Here is a 17170-nt window from a genome sequence, read left to right on the forward strand (position 1 = left end):
AATAAAGCTCCCTTTGAACACATCTCACGGCCAATTTCCCCCCATTTTATCTTTACGTTAGCCACAGGGCTGCTGGCCGCCTGAAAGCCTCCTCTCATCTTTCTCTGTACGTCTTCATTCAGTTTCTGACAATTTTTAGATCCCAGTGGATGTAGATGCAGATCAAAGTGTTAGAAGGATGGAGACAGAGTGGGTTTTATCAGTGGTTGCAAGAGATTTTGTCCATTTGAGAATCTTTTATTGGGTTCAGGGAGTAAAAGCACTCACGGTGCAGCTTTCTTGATAGATTAAATTACACAGAAGAGCATTTTGACAAAATCTAAAACTGGAAGTATGAGCTCTCTGGCTCAAGTGTTCGTTCTTGTTTGACAAATTATGCTGAGCTGATTATTGGAAGAATAAAATGTCCTGAAACACTAAAGAATATAATGGTTTGTAAAACACAATCAGATGACGAGCAGACCACCGAGGACTTCACCGAGTCCAGGAGAAACAAAGGAGATGAATCCACATCAGGATTAACTCAGACAGCACATGTTTGCGAGTACATTTATTTTGAGGTGATCGCAAAGAAAACGGGAACGAGAAAAGCAACACGTCGTCCTTTAAACAATGAATCTAACGCAAGTTATATGATGTGAGGATTTCTACTGATGTCACCACAACAAAAAGAGTATTCATGTCCTGTTTAAATAGATTTTGGTCCAGAATCCAAACTGTCTATTGGAGGATTAATCCTGGTGAATTAAAGAGCTCGCTAAAAAAGACAAGGAAAGTTTGGTGATGGAGGATTTGATGCCACAACCTGGCAACCCAAACATTATTCTATAGATGGCTTAAAAATGATCTATAGAGAATCATTAAATAATTTGATAAACATTAATAAAGACATGAATAAATGCTAAATATAAACTCTTTATACAGCGTGACTTATCAAAAAGTGCTTTCTTGTTAGAGCAACTCGTCACTTTATCTTGTTGCATCACAAAACTATGTATATAACTATTACTGTCGAATAAAATTAATGGAGTTTCCAACTCGTTCTCACTTGTCAAATACGGACGTTTTGGTTCAGTGACCCTCGGCATCGGAGATCAACGCATGGAGGCCCTCCTCTAGCGTCTGTATGCGACTCATCGGGCCTTCAACTGACTCCAACGTAAACCCTCCTGAGGCTTCAGTGGACGGTTTTCCAAAGCCTGAACATATTGGATTTTGTTGCCTTAACCCTAACTTCCTGTGAAGACGGAAGTTTATTTTGAAAGAACACTATGCGTTAAACAAGGGGGAATATTGACGAATATAGTCTAGCCAAAATTGTACAGAAGTACAGTACTAAAGTAAATGTTGAAGCTAACAATTAGGCTTTTATATTCAGGGTAAAACGAACTAAACAAACTACAGCAGATTCAGGATAACATCAACAAACTGAGTGCATGTTTCTGTCTTCAGTTTTTTACTGAAGCCTTCACAGTGTTTTAATGACGTCGCTCCGCATGATGTCATTGGGGTCATTGAGACATTGCTGCCCCGACAGGATGATGGAGTTCATCATCAGCGGCTCCCGGGGTGACGCCAGTGTAAAGAGACCTGCTTTGATGGAGAATATATATCGAGCAGACATGCCCACCCATCTAAATTCACACAATGATATAAAGACACAAAACTCAGGAACAATGAAATGCAGGACAAAAAGACGAAGGACTAAATGAAACTTTGGCTTCATATTTGATGTAGTTTATTGTCTTGCTCTGTGGTCAATTTGTCCTCCTGCGGAAGATTGAGCGACACAATCGACATGAAACAAACCCTTCAGATCTTCAGATCTGCTGACTGTGTGCAGAAACCAGCGGGGAGAGTGGAAAGGGAAGTAGCAAAATATATTAGGGTCATTCAAATGGGAAAAAAAAGGAAACACACTTTGTGCTTTAAAAGTCTCACTGTAATTTTAAACCTTTCACTGTAAATTCAAAAGATAAAGTCTTAGATACAAACACGCCCCCTGGTGGGGGGAAATATATTTTCGAATTTCATTCAGTATCTTTAGGCTGCAGTGAGATACAGTCTATAAATTATTAACATGTTTTCAAAAGCAATGTTTGTCCGTATTAGTTGGTGGTCATTTTCCAGCCAGGAAGTTCTTCATCTTCATCTCACAGCTCAACTCATCAGCATGTAAAACGTGACCATGCGGCTGCTGTTAGACAGAACGAAAGACATGTTCTTTCATATATTCAGTACAGCAGGTGGAGGGTTGGGGCCCCTTGTAACGGCTTTAAATGTCCCCTGTGCTGTTGTCCCTTTTCCCTCTCTAGCAGCTCTGACCAGGTGTGCTGCATTGCTCAACGGGGTGCACCTGGCCAGGGAAGGAAGTGCTTAAAAGCTGCTGAGCCAGCAGCAGAAGAGAGAGGCCTCTGGTGTGGGGACTGCTGGTCGTGCTGCCTCTCAGCATACAAGTTGGTATTGTCTTGTGTGTTTGTTTGTTTTCATGTTATTATTTGATTGTCTTAAAGGGTGTAATTGGTGGTTGATTTGGGTCAGTGGTGGAGTGTTGTTTGCCCCAAAGGGCTGCCCAAGGCTGGGGCATAACACCCATAAATAAAGGGGTAAATGTTGGACTGCTGCTAGACACATGAACTTGACTGACATGTGGTCTATGTGTATATATCCATGTGTATGGAAATACAAATCTAGTATTTATCCGGTAGACCGGCAGGTAGACAGCAGAAATGTCACAAGTCATCTTCTATGTGATTGTTGTTGTTGTTTAAACTAGTTACAGGTAGTATTTCTTCCCGCTAAACACGTATCTCCTCTTCCTGTAGTTCTCCCTCCTCTTCCTGCAGAGCCATCGGAGGCGAGCGTTGTCCGTTCGGTCCTGGCTGGTCGTCGGGAACGTCCGGTCAGGAAAAATCTCCATCAGTTGGCTCACGAAAAACAGCTCGAGGCTTCGACCGGCCTGGGCCACCTCTGAGTCCGGCTGCACAGCAAACGGAGATTAAGAATCACAAAGCTATATTAATTCTACTCCTATTATATTTCCACCAAACTTGCTTTCACATTAATCTAAGATGATGAACGTGTTTCTGCTGAACATTAGCATTTAGCTCAAAGTGGCACTGTGTCTTGTCAACAGCCTCACAAAGCTGTTAGCATGGCTCTTGTTAGATATCACCTGAGGTTCAGCATAAACTGGCAGATGGACACAACCTCCGTCGCTTCATATAGAAATGGAAAAAGTGGCCCAGTTTTCGGCTACATGTGGAACTTATTGTAGAAATAATTCAATTACGCTAGAAATTAGATTAAGGCGGGAAGTCCACCCACGTAATTGAACGTAGAGCAGTTCTTGAACATCAGCAGGACGTCATCGACAAACTGTTCGGCAGTGAAGTAGTGGAGAGTGTTGCTCTTGTCCAGTTTCCTGCGGATCACCGACAGGTCGATGGGCCTCTTGATGATCTGGTAGTAGTTTCGGGCCTGGAGCACATTCACAGAGATTACATCATTGTAGTGGAGATTGTTTTCATTTTCAACATCAAGGTTTGTTATGAAAGGTAAGTGGAACATTTTACATGGAAAGTACATTAAGCCAGTGTTTTCTCTACTTAACCATTACATGCTGCCATCACTTGGTGTTTTAAATGAGGCCAGCGGTGTAGATCTCCTCTTTATCATTGGTAAATACAGGTTAAAGGTGGTGACATGTGATGTGTTACTGAATTACATCATTCTGTTTTTTAGATATATTTTTGATATTGAACCAATAGTGGTGTCATATAATCATGTGTAGGATGTGTTCTTGAAGGAACATTGTGCAGGATTTAGAGGGATTTATTGGCATAAATAGTATATTTGTACTCTGATTATTCAGTGGTGTCAGGGTAATTTATTTGATGTGATTTTTCAATCAGATTGACATGTTTTTAATGTAAATCTGTTGGACTGACCAGGACGCTGACGGGTTCATGGAACGGTGCGCTGAGCGTGTGACAGTACAACAGTAGAGTCAGCTTCTCACACCTCTGCACAGGAAACACACACACATACACACACACACACACAGTCACTAACAAACATCTGTTCATCGGGGAGGATACCTTATCAGAGTCTGAAAAGGTATCTTATAAGAAACAACTATTGTTAGTAAGAAAAAAAATTGACTAGTACAAAAGAAAAGGGTGATTGTTGTTAGTTGCTATGATGACAACACATGTAAGTGGAGTCGTAAAGTGTAGAGATGGAAGAGGATGAAGCATTAATTAAGTTGTAATCGGGGAAGTTAGCCCGCTACAACTGTCGAAAAAGGCATCAGTACGCATAAGAATGGCCGCCGCTGTGACCATGCACCTATACGTTGATTCGAATGGCATTGTCCTTTTATTTCAGTGTTTGAAACAAAGTAAAGAAATGAATAGTTTTAGAGATGCTTTATATGTGATGAGGGTCAAAGTGATTGGACCCTGCAGCTCACCCTCTGGTCCTGGTTGGACAGTGTGTACGGGGCTTTGACTCCCCCACACGAGTGCTTGTTCTCACAGTCGTAGGTCTCCACGGGCTCCTGGTCAGTTCTGCATAGCGTACACACCCAGTCACCTCTGTAGGACACACAGGACCTCTGTTACTTCATGATTTAGACATTTAAAACAATCTATTTTCTTCACGTTCATCACCCATTCTTTGCATGGACCGATGCATCTGGGATATGCTCTGTATTTTTTAAATATGGCATTATTTTACTTTTTTTTTATCATTAACAAATCCCATAAAACGACAAATTAAATGTATCATAAAGTCAAGTATTGTCTGTGTAGCCAAAACATGTAATTTCTTATGACACATGTGCTGCATTTGGAGGAAGCATTACTTAATTTGAATTCAGCTTTCTAATTGTATTTGTTTGCTTTTTATTGGGAAATACTGAATTGTTTCTTCTTCAAGCCTCTAAAAACAATCTATCTTTGGTTGAACTGATCAGTAAACATTGCTTCGCTATAAAATGTCACAAGTTTAAAAAAAGAGCTTAAATCACACAGTGAGAGCATTGTTTGTGATAGAGGTATACATAGTGTGCTATAGTACGTACAGGGGGAAGCTGCTGAGAGGAGGTATGTGACAGGCCAAGTGGTAAACTTTAGGGCAGAGGTCGCAGCAGAGCAGATCTCCTCCGTTCCGACACGCGGCACAAAAATCTTCACTCTCCGTCTCCTCGGCTCCCGATCCAGGTCCGGGTCTCTGCATGGATGAGTCCTCCTCCTGCGAGCGGCAGAGATCAGGTCTTTCATCCTCACTCTCGTCCATTTGAACTACCTCACATTTAGTTTCGACTTCATCTTCCAGCTCCAGGGATCCATCCTGATCCGCTTCCAGTTCCGGATCCAGTTCGATCACCATGGTCTGCTCTGGATCTGGATCCAAATAAAATGTTTCCGATTCACTTCTCCCATCCGGGTCCCACTCGTCAGACCCAGAGTCGAACAGGATGTAGGTCTGATCTGGATTAGAGTCGCAGTCGAAGCCCGAGTCCCGCTCTGGTTCTCCGGAGGGGGAGCGGTCAGGACAGTACGGTTCAGTCCAGGAGGCCGGGGTGGTTTCTGGTTGGCTGCGATCAGTCTGAGGCGACACTTCTGTTACCTCTGAAGTGTTTGCCTCATGATGACTGACTCCATTCTGCAGACAGAGAGAAAGGTGATCATACAAGAGAGCTCATCTTAAGTGTGTCGACCATCATCTCTGTACCTGTTGAGGTCGATCCAAACAAGAAGCGTCATCGTGGAGCTCGGCTTGTGTTTGGCTCGGCAGTCGGACCAGAGAAACCACAGGCTGCAGAGATGACAAGCAGATGGACTGGAAGTTCAGACGCGCCAAGCTCACTACAGGGATGCAGGAGTTACCCAGAATCCTTTGGGCCTCTGGGTGAATCCTGTGGAAATAGATGAAGGCTTGGTTGACTTACTACAAGTAGAACGATAGTGTGTCACCGTGTGGAGTGAGCTATGTCTCGAAAGACACCAGCAGGACATTTCTTTCATTTGATCCTACGTATTGTCCAACATGGACAATATAATATCAATTAAGGAATACGTCCTCATTTTGTGATATACACATATTCACCAAGCAGCAACCTTTTGAGAAAACGACCCAATTCTATCTTGATTCATTACCTCAGTAAACATGAGTTTATGGTATCAATCTCTAGTTTCAAGTCTTCTTCAATACAGCATGATGTTCATTTAGAGTCAAATAGACCATAAAGCAGAGTATGCTTTAGGTCGTGGCTACCTTGTGATTGACAGGTTGCTACCGCTACCAGAACTGTATACGACGTCTCTACGTCAGTCCTCCACAGTCCACATATGGTCACTTACATCACTGGTTGCAAAAAAACAAAGATGGCAACCACCAAAATGCCGGACTCGAGGGGGGTGGACTCATCCTGCTGAGTGGTGACTCAGCAGGAAGTCAATTGCATCATGAAACGGTGTTCTAAGAAAGTGTGAGTCACTACAACCACGAGAAGTCCTTGAGCATGCAGCCACAACTAGCCACCCAAAATACTATGCAGTTTGCTGCAGCAGAATGTGAGATTAGCATGTGGACAGACACAGAGGCGCTCACTCACTCTCTTTCACTCACAGACACACGCACAAATTTGAACCGATCGCATGATCCTCCTGACGGAGATAACAAGAAGTTGTGGTATTATGGGGAGTTATGTTCTGTAGCTGTATCTTGGCAAACATCAGAGCGACACAGTGACTGAACTGTCCAGAGGTACTGAGCAGATGGATAAACTGTGGTTCCCCGAGATAGTTACTTTGTGGAAATCTAAAACCATATATTGTCTTTTTTAAATGTGCAGATACAGTCCAAAAACTATTTACGCTGCCGAGCATTTACGTCACGCAGAAACTATAAATTACACGGAAGTCCAAATTATACTTTCTGCATCATCGTGGCTTTGAAGTTCTGCGCAAGCCGTCCGTATGCAGCCCAAAATCATGCGCTGAGAAATCATGTGAACTCAGAAATATGTGTGCAATCAACATATTAATTATTAATCTTTGAAGGTTCCTGAAGACAGAGTCCAGTTAACTGCGTCCCCCTGTTTCCAATCTTTAAGCTAAAGTGGTAACCATCTTCTTATCTACCGCTTAGCTAATCAGCGTATTTCTCAAAATGTCAAACTATTCCTCTAAATACATTTTCTTATTGTGTTTGTTAGAGAGCGTGTTCCCCCTGCTGTCCTTTATTTTACCTTATTCTCTTCAATAAAGCGGCCACAGCTTTTCCAGGTTGTCGTTGTCCAGATGAAGGAGAGGCGGCTCTGGTTTTTCTGTTGCAGGACTGGTTTGACTCCTTTTCCATCTCACAGAATCCACAACTGCAAAGCTAATAAAAAATATATATAGAGATTTAGTGTCTTCTCATCAAAATGAAAGTTGAATTAAATATCAATAACCCTTTGATAATGTCCTCCCTCTTCCTCAACACTGTCCAGCTGTTGTGATAACGGCTCTGCTCGATCATTAAACTCTTTAGCTTTAACACCGTCTGTGTCTGTGGGCCATTACGTGTTCTGCCGGGAGGCTCGGCTCCTCTGCTGTGGTTGTGGGACTTGGACCAGTCTCAGGTGACTCGGCCTCCAGGGCCAGCCCCGCTCTACACTTGGCTGCCCGTGGCAATAAGGTGGCCCGCCTTTGGGGGAAGTTGCCATGGCATCTGTGAGGCCGGTGAGCCATCTCCAGGAAGACCGGGGGCCTCTTGGGGTGAAGAAACGGTTGAAAACACGCAAAGAAGCTGCTGGTTTGAAATGTCCTGTGAGCCCAGTGTTTGACGGCAAAATAATCTAAACAAACATGAAACCCACCAAAGAAACAGCAGACGACGTACCATTTTAAGATTAATTTAACTGGTCTTTTGTGCAAGAAAAAAATAAAATCAACAAGTCAAATGAGTGACGATAACACAAAAAATAAGCATTGTGTACGAAACAGTTATCAACAAAAACAATTACATCTTTAAGGTTAAAGTCATCATAATTAAGCCTTACCTGAGTGTGAATACAAGCAATGAAAAAAACAAGATGTCTGCTTCAGAGAGACAGGTGAGTGTGCCTCCAGGTGTGAGCTGAGGATGAGAGGGATGGTCCCGCTGTCCGGTACCAAGGGGGGACACGGGTGATGTGATTGGTGGATAGTTCAACCAGGGGCCACCAGGGGATTCCAGGCATAAAGCATGTAGGAAAAACTACAGCGATGGAGCATCAAACATGACATGAAGTACGTCCATTAGAGAATACAAGAGAAGGAAAAAGATCCCTCACAGGTTGGAGGAAGTTGAATCCGGTCGGTACAAACAGAGTTCACTCCCAGTGGATTCTGACCAATGACAAGTCACAGGCTGTGAAGTTGACTCAAGCTTTGAATAACAGACTGTATGTAAATCAACTTTAACTCTGTCTGATGCATCTGATTAAAAAAATCAGCTCGTTCATGTTTCAACTTTCATCTATTTGCTCCTAGACCTTTACTCTACTCCATTGACCTCAATGTGCATGTTGAATGTTCAATGGTGGAGGAAATATTCAGATTAGTAAAAGTACTAATTACACACTGTAAAATACTGCTGTTATAAGTAAAAGTCCTGCATTGAACGTGTTAACCAAGAAAGTGTACTTAAAGTATTAAAACGCAAAGTACTCCATGAGTAAAATGTCCCCTGTGACTTTTATACTATAATATATTATATCGTAAAATTGCGATTACTCATGCATTATTCTAAAAGGAGTATTTTACTGTTGTAGTTGATTGAGATGGAGTACGTTCTGAAATATTTTGTTTAGTGGCTCTGTTTTCATTAGTTGTAGTAAAGTAAAAAGTACAATGTTTCCTTCGAGTAGAAGAGTGGCATGAAAAGAAAAGACTCAAATAAAGTACAAGAAACTTAAATTTGTGACAGAGCATTTTGTTTAACACTTAAACACTCAGCAGCACTGAAAATAAAGGTTTACAATCAGTTGAGAAATGTAAATTAAATATAATAGAATGAGCTCTTTTCTGATTTATTTTGTTGTTCAATATCTCCTCTTTCTCTTCTTTGAGAAGAATAAAATATGTTAAAATTAATAAAATTAGCCTTGTCATTACTACAGAAAAGCCTATACAGTACACAATACATGACATACTGTTAAGAAATGCATGTATTTACTGTATACGCACACTTATATTTGTTTAATGTATACATTTTAGCTTTCTATAATGTCCTCTGATTATTCTATCAGTCTACATTTATTTTGACTACAAGAAAACAAATAAAATGTTTCACAAAACAAGTCTTTGTTTTGTGAAATCCAAGTGGCAAATGTGAGATGAGGATGAGCTGACTGTTTTTCACATGGATCCAATATGAGTGACAGACTCTGTGTAATCATGTGGTGCAGTGTTTTTTTAATATATATTTAAGGTTTTGTATTTTGTCGTTGATTTCTCTGTCTCTTAAAGACCCACATAGGGACCGGCATTGCAAATTAGCATATGCTATAAATGCTCTAAATACTTCTTCTTCCAATATTTGGAAATAACAGCTCCTTCCCACTTCTGTATTATTTAGGGGGCGTAGCTTTCCATGAAATAACCCTAACCCTATGAATAAAAGGTTTCAATCTAATCTCAAACTAATGCAATTCAACAAATGTGAAAAACATATCAAAAGATATTTTTAAAAATACGTTTATTGTTTTTAAATAAAAGAACTGTAAATATATTACAAAAGTATGAGCACTAAAATATACATTAAGTACCAAAAGGAAAATTAGTCCACAGAATGGCGCATTTAAGAAGAATATGCTATATTTTATTGGATTATAATTATTGATGCACGTGTAAGCATTGCTTTAAATTCAGATTTTACTTTGTTAATATAATTTTTAGAAAATACTATAATAATCCTTATGAATTGGTGGATTACAACGTGCAAAGTACCATAAATACTTAGGTAAAGTACAAGTACTTCAAAATTGTTCTTAGGTACAGTACCTGAGTAAATGTACTTAGTTACATATCAGCACTGATGGCTGTTTTGTGTACAATTCACAAAGTCGTTTCCTTCGTCCACCACTAGGCGTCGCTGTGTGTTTATTTTGCACTTTTGCAGCCAGAAGCCAAATCTCGCACAAAACCGCGAGGTTTACAAATCCCGTTCCTCTTTCTCCTAGCCTCCAAGATGGTAGGTGCTCTCACGCATCCCTGTGCTTTGAAATACAGTTAAATCTATGTCCATCCTTGGTCATTCCTACTGCAAACTATCATTCGGTGGTGGTTTACGGTGCAGCCAACTCCTACGGTCATTTACTGGCTGTTTTGTCCCGTGATTTAGTACCATTATGGGATCTTGTGAGCGGTTTGCCGTGTTGAGAGCTGGGATCTCTTCGGCCCTCAGCTGCATCATTCAGCAAGAATATTCTCTCTATACTCGCATGTCTTAAACCGCGTACACAAAACTACCGTAGTCTAAATTAATGTAACAGCGGTAGTCCCGGTTTAATGTGTAAAAGTGCCCGGGAGTAACATGTTAATTGTTCATTATGCTGTATGTTGTGAGAGTTAACAGCCTACCTGTAGATGCAGTTGAATTAGCATTAGCCTCCAACGATGCTAGGCAGCATGAAAGCAGCTATTAAGAGATTGGTCTAAGATTTTGTTCGTTTTAAGAAAAAACTGCATGCGAATACCTGTTTTAGTGTGAAGTATTTGCTGTTAACGGTTCAAAGTTGACAGACTACAAAGTCTATTGATACCTCCAAGTAACGTAAGAGGTTATTTGGCTAAGCTAGCTAGCTCCACTGGTTATGATAGAACCACGATTGTTGACACTATGTAGTTTATTCTAATCGACACCAAATCTTTTCCTAACAGCCCACCAAGCAGACCAAGACTAGGAAGCTCCGAGGACATGTCAGCCACGGACATGGTCGCATTGGTAAGCGTTAACCTGAGTTTAAAGGTGATCTCCATAGTCTCACTGTGTGTGTGACACATGGTTCACTTCTAACTTGTCCATCTCCCCACAGGCAAGCACAGGAAGCATCCTGGAGGTCGTGGTAATGCTGGTGGTATGCATCACCACAGAATCAACTTCGACAAATAGTAAGTGCTGCATGACATGAAGAGATGCTGCTTATGTGTTGAGGTTTTCAACACAGCGTGTTAATGTATTAACCCTCTGAATTAAATATGCATGTTCATGTTTACAAACACCCTGACACTGGTAAGTTTCAGCTTATGGGTTTGTGGAAATATCTATCTTAAAGGCAGATGAGTAGGTTGATCTGCAATGTTTTTCTGACATGTTACACACTTGATGTTTTATTTATAGTTTTCCTCTTTGCCTCGTGTGACAGTATCTGTTTTGTTGGTAGTAGAGATGTATTTTGCTGTAGAGACTAGAGTCTCGCCTTGACATAACTCGTTGTCTTGGTGTGCTAGAGTCCTCTTATAGTGAAGACTGGTCCTATTCACCGACTGGCTCTTTTGTAGGCCAGTCACCCACATGGTCAGTTACAAACTATTTGATATAGCTGATGCTGCAGTCTCATAATATTAATAGCTGGGGGGAAATAATCATAGACAGTTTATCCACACGAAGTGACATGTTTATTTCTAAGCTGTCTTTGGTTAATTTTGAAGTCTAGAGAGATTTATAAGAGGAGCAACACATTAAAATGAATGATTACTTGCCAAAGTCTTAACCTGTACAACAGCTTAAACGTTTCCAGCCTATGTCCTAGTCCGGCAATTGACCTTTTTCCTCTGTCCTCCCTGTGTCTCCTTAGCCATCCTGGGTACTTCGGTAAGGTGGGTATGAGACATTACCATTTGAAGAGGAACACAACCCACTGCCCCACCATCAACCTGGACAAGCTGTGGCAGCTGGTGAGCGAGCAGACCAGGCTCAACTACGGCAAGAAGCCCGACGGACCCACGCCCATCATCGATGCCGTGCGCGCTGTAAGTAGTGACCAATGGTGTCGTTAACGGACGGGTTGTTTTGTCTCCTCATCACTAAACGGAGGCGGAGGGTCAGTTGGGGTCTAACATTGTGTTGTTTTTTTAAAGACCAAGTATCGGCATAGCTCAAAGACAGTAGGTAAAGGAATGTGGTTACGGTAGCTGTCTTTAACCGCTTTGTATTTGTGACCAGTTGGTAGATAAAAGATTACAGTTTGTTAATAAAGCTTTGGGGTTGCGAAGTTTTTTTTTTTTTTTTTTTTTTTTTTTTTACACTTTCTATGAATTACTATTTCCCTGGTCCTTGATCGAAGCTAAACTTCACATATATCGCACCTCTCTGTACTGGATGCAATGATGTCACTGTTCTCATCTGACGCGTAATAAGTCTATTTCCAGGTCAGCTTTGTTCAGTAGAGATGTATTTTGCTGTAGAGACTAGAGTCTCGCCTTGACACAACTCATTGTCTTGGTGTGCTAGAGTCCTCTTAGAGTGAAGGCTGGGCCTATTCACCGACTGGCTCTTTGTAGGCCAGTCGGCCACACGGTCAGTTACAAACTACTTGATATCACTGATGCCGCAGTCACATAAAATTAACAACTGGGGGGGAAATAATCATTGAAATTTTATCCACACTTTGACAAAAATCTTATCATTTTGAGACACGTAGGAATGACTGACACAAAGTGAAAGATTTTCTAAAGAATTGAAACATGCACAAACGTTTTGCGGTGTTACTTTAGTGACAAAGCTGTAATTTTCTCCCCCTGTCTGTAATACTTGTTGGTATATTTCAGTCCGTACTTAAATGTTGCAAGCTACAATAAAAGGAATAATAACTGAGTCCAATGCATTTGCGTTGGATGAAGATTTGCATAATATACTTGGTGCTGTGTTGGTCTTCCTATAACTGTATTTTGTATATGGTGTTGTACATATATTGTGACATAACATGGGCTTGATTTGCCACTGGTAGTAGTGTGCTGCTGGATATGAAGACAGCAGTGGATCCATAACTTTATGGGCTTTATTGTCTATTTAGGGAAAGAATTTTGCCAGACAAATTGGTCTTTGTGATTATCTGGTTGCACTAATGTGTTTCTAATATATATATTTTTGCAGGGCTACTACAAAGTCCTGGGCAAAGGCAAGCTGCCCAAACAGCCAGTGATCGTCAAGGCCAAGTTCTTCAGCCGACGGGCCGAGGAGAAGATCAAGGCAGTGGGAGGAGCCTGTGTGCTGATGGCATAATGTTCCTCTCAGTGTGTTTTTGCAAAAATAAACTGTATAAATGGAACTACATGATTGTCATGTCTTAATTTAAATGCCTCCATATATGGCAGTTATGATGCGTGCTGCATTTGAAACTTGTGCCCTTTTGTAAAAGTGCAATATTTGTTGCTGGTATTTTCAGATTGCCTCATGCCCAAATTTAGTTATCCTTCACAGTAAGGTTTAAATCAGCACAATGTTGTAAAATTGTTTTTACTTGTACAACTGTCTTGTTGGGGTCAAGTATGCCCTGTAACAATGACTACAGGTTCCCTCGATCAAAACACCCAGCCGGTCTTATCGGGGTTACTGCAGCCCTCAAAATGTGAAGTTTGAAAACGGGACTTGGTGTTTGAAACAAGTCCTCTCTTTGACATTGACGTGAATATAGGAACACGGAAAAGTGATGACAATGCATCTTGGTTAAAGTGACAACAGGAATGGAGAGAGATTCATATGGGACCCCTCAACACTGGTTAACAGTTAAACCAGTAAATAGTTTTCCATTTCCTAGATTTTTTTTGTTTAATATTTTAGAGCACTGAAGATCCAAATTGATCGAGGATATGTAAAGACTCCTGATTGGAGACGAGTGTTTAGGGGACCACAATGAATTCGAGTAAAAAATATATTTTTATTCAAGTGATAACCCTCGAGATATACTCGGAAGGTCTTATGAGAGCGACTATTGACATTATCACAATTCCTTACAAACCAGGACCAGTAAAACATTCTCCACGTGACTCTTGAGTGTTTGGGGCGGGGCTTAACATGCAGGATTTCCTGTCCTGTCACTTGAAAAGCACCACGGGCAACAAGCTGCAGACTGAATGAAGAAGCACCGTTTCTTGTGTTTGTGTGTTTACTCGCTAACCGTCCAGTTATCCGTGCGTTCAACAGGTAAACACAGACACAAATCATCTCTTCACTCGGGGGTTTGTTGACACGGCGCGAGGGAACAGTGTGACGTTATCGTGTCGAAAACGTTAATTGGAACGTGACGTATGCAATGGAACGTGAGATTGTTTGAGGTTTTCGGTGTTGAGCTCGCGTCGGCAACGGAGATAAAGTAAGTAGCGAATTAAAGTAACAAACGTGCCGCTTTATTAGTTAATCTTCACGCATGCGCTGTTTTCAAGCTGAAAAGACAAGTATATTTGTACTGTGAGGTAAAGGGTACGTAAGGAAAGAGGCTGAGGTCTGTCTGCTCGTTCCTCCACTCAGGTGAAGGACACCTGAGTTTATCTCGACCTCTTCATGGCAAGCCAAGCCTGGCTGGAATCCTCTCTGCGGCGCTCTGCCAGTCTGGGCCTGGAGGTGCTGGAGCGGGCCTCCAGGCGGAGTGTAGACTGGACGAGCACTGGAGCCTCCCAGACCCCCACTACTACAGATGAAGACACACAAATCCCTGTCAAGGTGCCCCTGCACGTTTGCTGTATAGAGACCCCATCATAAAAAAACTATATATATCTATATATATATATATCTATATATATATATATCTATATATATCTATATATATATATATCTATATATATCTATATCTATATATATCTATATATATCTATATATATCTATATATATATATATATATCTATATATATATATATCTATATATATATATATATATATATATATATCTATATATATCTATATATATCTATATATATATCTATATATATCTATATATATATCTATATATATATCTATATATATCTATATATATATCTATATATATCTATATATATATATATATATATATATATATATATATATATATATATATATATATATATATATATATATATATATATATATATATATATATATATATATATATATTTGGGTGACCTGATTATTTGTGACTCAATTCTCTTGCATTTAACATTTTGCAGAGAGCCCACACAGAGCTTGATGATGTCTTTGCAACCCTCGCAGGGCTCATGGCACAGCAGACCCATCAGTGCAAGGTCGGCCATTATTTACCTGCACCGCTACGCTTTCAGCTCGGCCCTGAGCGCTCAAATGTGACTAGTTGTCTGTGTCTGCAGAGGTTTTATGAGTCGGGCTGTTGCTCCGAGCCCACTGATACCGAGAGGAGCCACGTGTCCAGGTTCCACTCACGGCCAGCTGTTGGGACGACAGCGCCTGCACAGTCGGCCAGAAAACATGCAACGGTGCCACAATACAAAGTAAGAAGAATCTGCTGCTTCTTTTTGTCTTTGAGTCACTTGCAGCTTTCATGTGTCAAATGTGTCTTTTGATAATTAGGAAGCAGTAAAAAAATCTTAAAAACAAACTCGGAGGAACAGCTCCATGTCAATTCAACAGGTTACTAATGGCCAATGTGTTAGCAAACAGCCCACAGGTGACAGAGTGAATCATTTAGCTTCTGTAATTTCAATATTCACTGACTCTTGAGACTTATTTTGGACTTCCAATTACTGAGAAAGATATCTGGATCGTAAGCTTGCTAAATATTTAATATGCACCACCAGCCACTTGAAAACACTCAGCTTGTGTGCCTCAAATACATTTTCTAGGTCTGTGGTCGCTTTTTGAATTTAAACATACAGAACAGCAAACAAAAAAAGCTTGCAAGTGTTGATTTTCACAAAATGTAAAATAGGACACTGAAAATACCAGTGTTACCAATCAATAATGCATCCAGACATTTATCTTCAACTAAAATGTTCTTGAAACAGTGATTCTGACGACACACTGAAACAAAGGTTTTGTAATTGTATTTGAGAGAGATATTTTGGTGCTTTTTGAATTTTATATTTTATGGAATCAGGGGAACAAAAAGTAAAGTATTTTTAAAAGTAAAGTGTCTTTCTCTTCAGGGTTGTGTGTCGGCGTCTGGTGAGGATTTCTTCATCGAGGTCTCACCGGGGTCGTACGCCGTCACTGCCAGCGTGCCGGAGTTACAGCAGCAGACTCAGCTGGTCAGCGTCAGAGCTGGGGAGAGCATCAACCTCACCTTTGATCTCTGACCTCTGACCTGACCTGACCGGTCACCCTTAACCCTCAATACCAAAACTGACCAAAGCTAATGCTGTTTGTGTGTGTTTATTGCTTTCCTTTTTAGAGTTTATATTTCATTTTGCGATCAAAATGTTTTTATTTGCTGCATATTGAGAAGCCACATTTTATTTTACAACATCATGAAGTCTTAACCTGCACTTAAACCGCATCAGTGTGTATAAATAAAGTTGTATTTTTTATCAAATTCATGTATCTTTAACTTCTAACAATATTTCTGCCGTGAGGTTTTATTGGTGCACTGACACATTATGTGTAAACAGTAGCAGCATTGTAGCCAGAGAAAGACCTCAGTCCCGCCGGTGGTCGAGGTTTGAAGTCGGTCGTTGCAAAAACGTCTCTGATGTTCGCTCTCCTTCCTTTTGCACCAGGAAGTGACTGAAACAGAGAGTTGTGATTGGGCGAGGCACCGATCTGTGGGACAGGGAAGCTGAACAGGTTTAAGTTAAACCTTCTCGACAGTAGTTTAAGGATTTTACAGGACACAGCAACTGGGTTCAAACTGAACCACAGCGGCAGTTTAAACAGCAGTTTCTGAGGGCAAGGTGAGGATGGGATGTGAAGGTGAAGAATGCTCATAAGCGGCTGTATTTCTTAAGGAAACTTGGTAAAGCAAAATCCCTGTGCCAGGTTCTTGTTACTTTATACAGAAGAGCAATAGAAAGCATCCTGACTGTTGACATTAAAAACTGGCATTGGATGTGCACGGCTCAGGACTGGAAAGCTGTACAGTGGGTGATTAAAAACCATCAAGAACATCATCGGTACACATCCATCGTGCATCAGTGATATTGGTGACAAGAGGCGCCTGCAAAGAGCCGTGAATGATATTAAAAGACAAAAC

At 40.8% G+C, this 17170-nt stretch overlaps 3 protein-coding genes and 2 non-coding genes across 8 annotated transcripts; 4 read left to right on the forward strand and 1 right to left on the reverse strand.

Annotated features, from left to right (window-relative positions):
* Nucleotides 1–1724: 1724 nt before the first annotated feature.
* On the reverse strand, nucleotides 1725–8899 carry LOC142948115 (uncharacterized). The gene is made up of 9 exons (XM_076089998.1): nucleotides 8054–8899; nucleotides 7575–7763; nucleotides 7259–7392; nucleotides 5740–5923; nucleotides 5087–5670; nucleotides 4475–4598; nucleotides 3951–4025; nucleotides 3328–3480; nucleotides 1725–2980 (listed from the first exon to the last, which is right to left on the reverse strand). The coding sequence occupies exons 2-9, from the start codon at nucleotides 7740–7742 to the stop codon at nucleotides 2777–2779; spliced, it is 1626 nt and encodes a 541-aa protein (XP_075946113.1). The 5' UTR covers nucleotides 7743–7763; nucleotides 8054–8899; the 3' UTR covers nucleotides 1725–2776.
* A 1269-nt stretch (nucleotides 8900–10168) lies between these two features.
* rpl27a (ribosomal protein L27a) lies at nucleotides 10169–13309 on the forward strand. The gene is made up of 5 exons (XM_076089581.1): nucleotides 10169–10227; nucleotides 10917–10980; nucleotides 11072–11147; nucleotides 11834–12008; nucleotides 13132–13309. Exons 1-5 carry the CDS (start codon nucleotides 10225–10227, stop codon nucleotides 13258–13260), a joined length of 447 nt encoding a protein of 148 aa, XP_075945696.1. The 5' UTR covers nucleotides 10169–10224; the 3' UTR covers nucleotides 13261–13309.
* On the forward strand, nucleotides 11437–11566 carry LOC142948170 (small nucleolar RNA SNORA3/SNORA45 family). The gene has a single exon (XR_012953454.1). It is a non-coding gene; the product is annotated as a small nucleolar RNA SNORA3/SNORA45 family (small nucleolar RNA).
* On the forward strand, nucleotides 12440–12568 carry LOC142948169 (small nucleolar RNA SNORA3/SNORA45 family). The gene has a single exon (XR_012953453.1). It is a non-coding gene; the product is annotated as a small nucleolar RNA SNORA3/SNORA45 family (small nucleolar RNA).
* A 129-nt stretch (nucleotides 13310–13438) lies between the features above and the next one.
* Nucleotides 13439–16513, forward strand: akip1 (A kinase (PRKA) interacting protein 1). Of its 4 annotated transcripts, none has more exons than XM_076089580.1 (5): nucleotides 13900–14350; nucleotides 14506–14697; nucleotides 15220–15251; nucleotides 15333–15473; nucleotides 16128–16513. In XM_076089580.1, the coding sequence occupies exons 2-5, from the start codon at nucleotides 14539–14541 to the stop codon at nucleotides 16282–16284; spliced, it is 489 nt and encodes a 162-aa protein (XP_075945695.1). In that variant the 5' UTR covers nucleotides 13900–14350; nucleotides 14506–14538; the 3' UTR covers nucleotides 16285–16513. The 4 variants fall into 4 exon arrangements, with proteins under 4 accessions (XP_075945692.1, XP_075945693.1, XP_075945695.1 ...); XM_076089579.1 differs by having other exon boundaries at nucleotides 13911–14350; nucleotides 15177–15251; XM_076089577.1 differs by having other exon boundaries at nucleotides 13439–14350; nucleotides 15177–15473.
* Nucleotides 16514–17170: the final 657 nt, after the last annotated feature.

The sequence above is a fragment of the Anarhichas minor genome, unplaced genomic scaffold (assembly GCF_050575085.1).
Source record: "Anarhichas minor isolate MPS153535 unplaced genomic scaffold, ASM5057508v1 ptg000011l, whole genome shotgun sequence".
In the NCBI taxonomy this organism is placed as follows: domain Eukaryota; kingdom Metazoa; phylum Chordata; class Actinopteri; order Perciformes; family Anarhichadidae; genus Anarhichas; species Anarhichas minor.

Coding starts and splice junctions, on each gene's coding strand:
- LOC142948115 (XM_076089998.1), bottom strand. CDS start 7,742: ATGGCTCACCGGCCTCACAGATGCCATGGCAACTTCCCCCAAAGGCGG. Junction 4,599..5,086: donor CCTCTCAGCAGCTTCCCCCT/GTACGTACTATA, acceptor TGTGTCCTACAG/AGGTGACTGGGTGTGTACGC. Junction 4,026..4,474: donor TGTCCAACCAGGACCAGAGG/GTGAGCTGCAGG, acceptor TTTCCTGTGCAG/AGGTGTGAGAAGCTGACTCT.
- rpl27a (XM_076089581.1), top strand. Junction 11,148..11,833: donor AGAATCAACTTCGACAAATA/GTAAGTGCTGCA, acceptor GTGTCTCCTTAG/CCATCCTGGGTACTTCGGTA. Junction 12,009..13,131: donor TCATCGATGCCGTGCGCGCT/GTAAGTAGTGAC, acceptor ATATTTTTGCAG/GGCTACTACAAAGTCCTGGG.
- akip1 (XM_076089577.1), top strand. CDS start 14,539: ATGGCAAGCCAAGCCTGGCTGGAATCCTCTCTGCGGCGCTCTGCCAGT. Junction 14,698..15,176: donor ACACACAAATCCCTGTCAAG/GTGCCCCTGCAC, acceptor AACATTTTGCAG/AGAGCCCACACAGAGCTTGA. Junction 15,474..16,127: donor CAACGGTGCCACAATACAAA/GTAAGAAGAATC, acceptor CTTTCTCTTCAG/GGTTGTGTGTCGGCGTCTGG.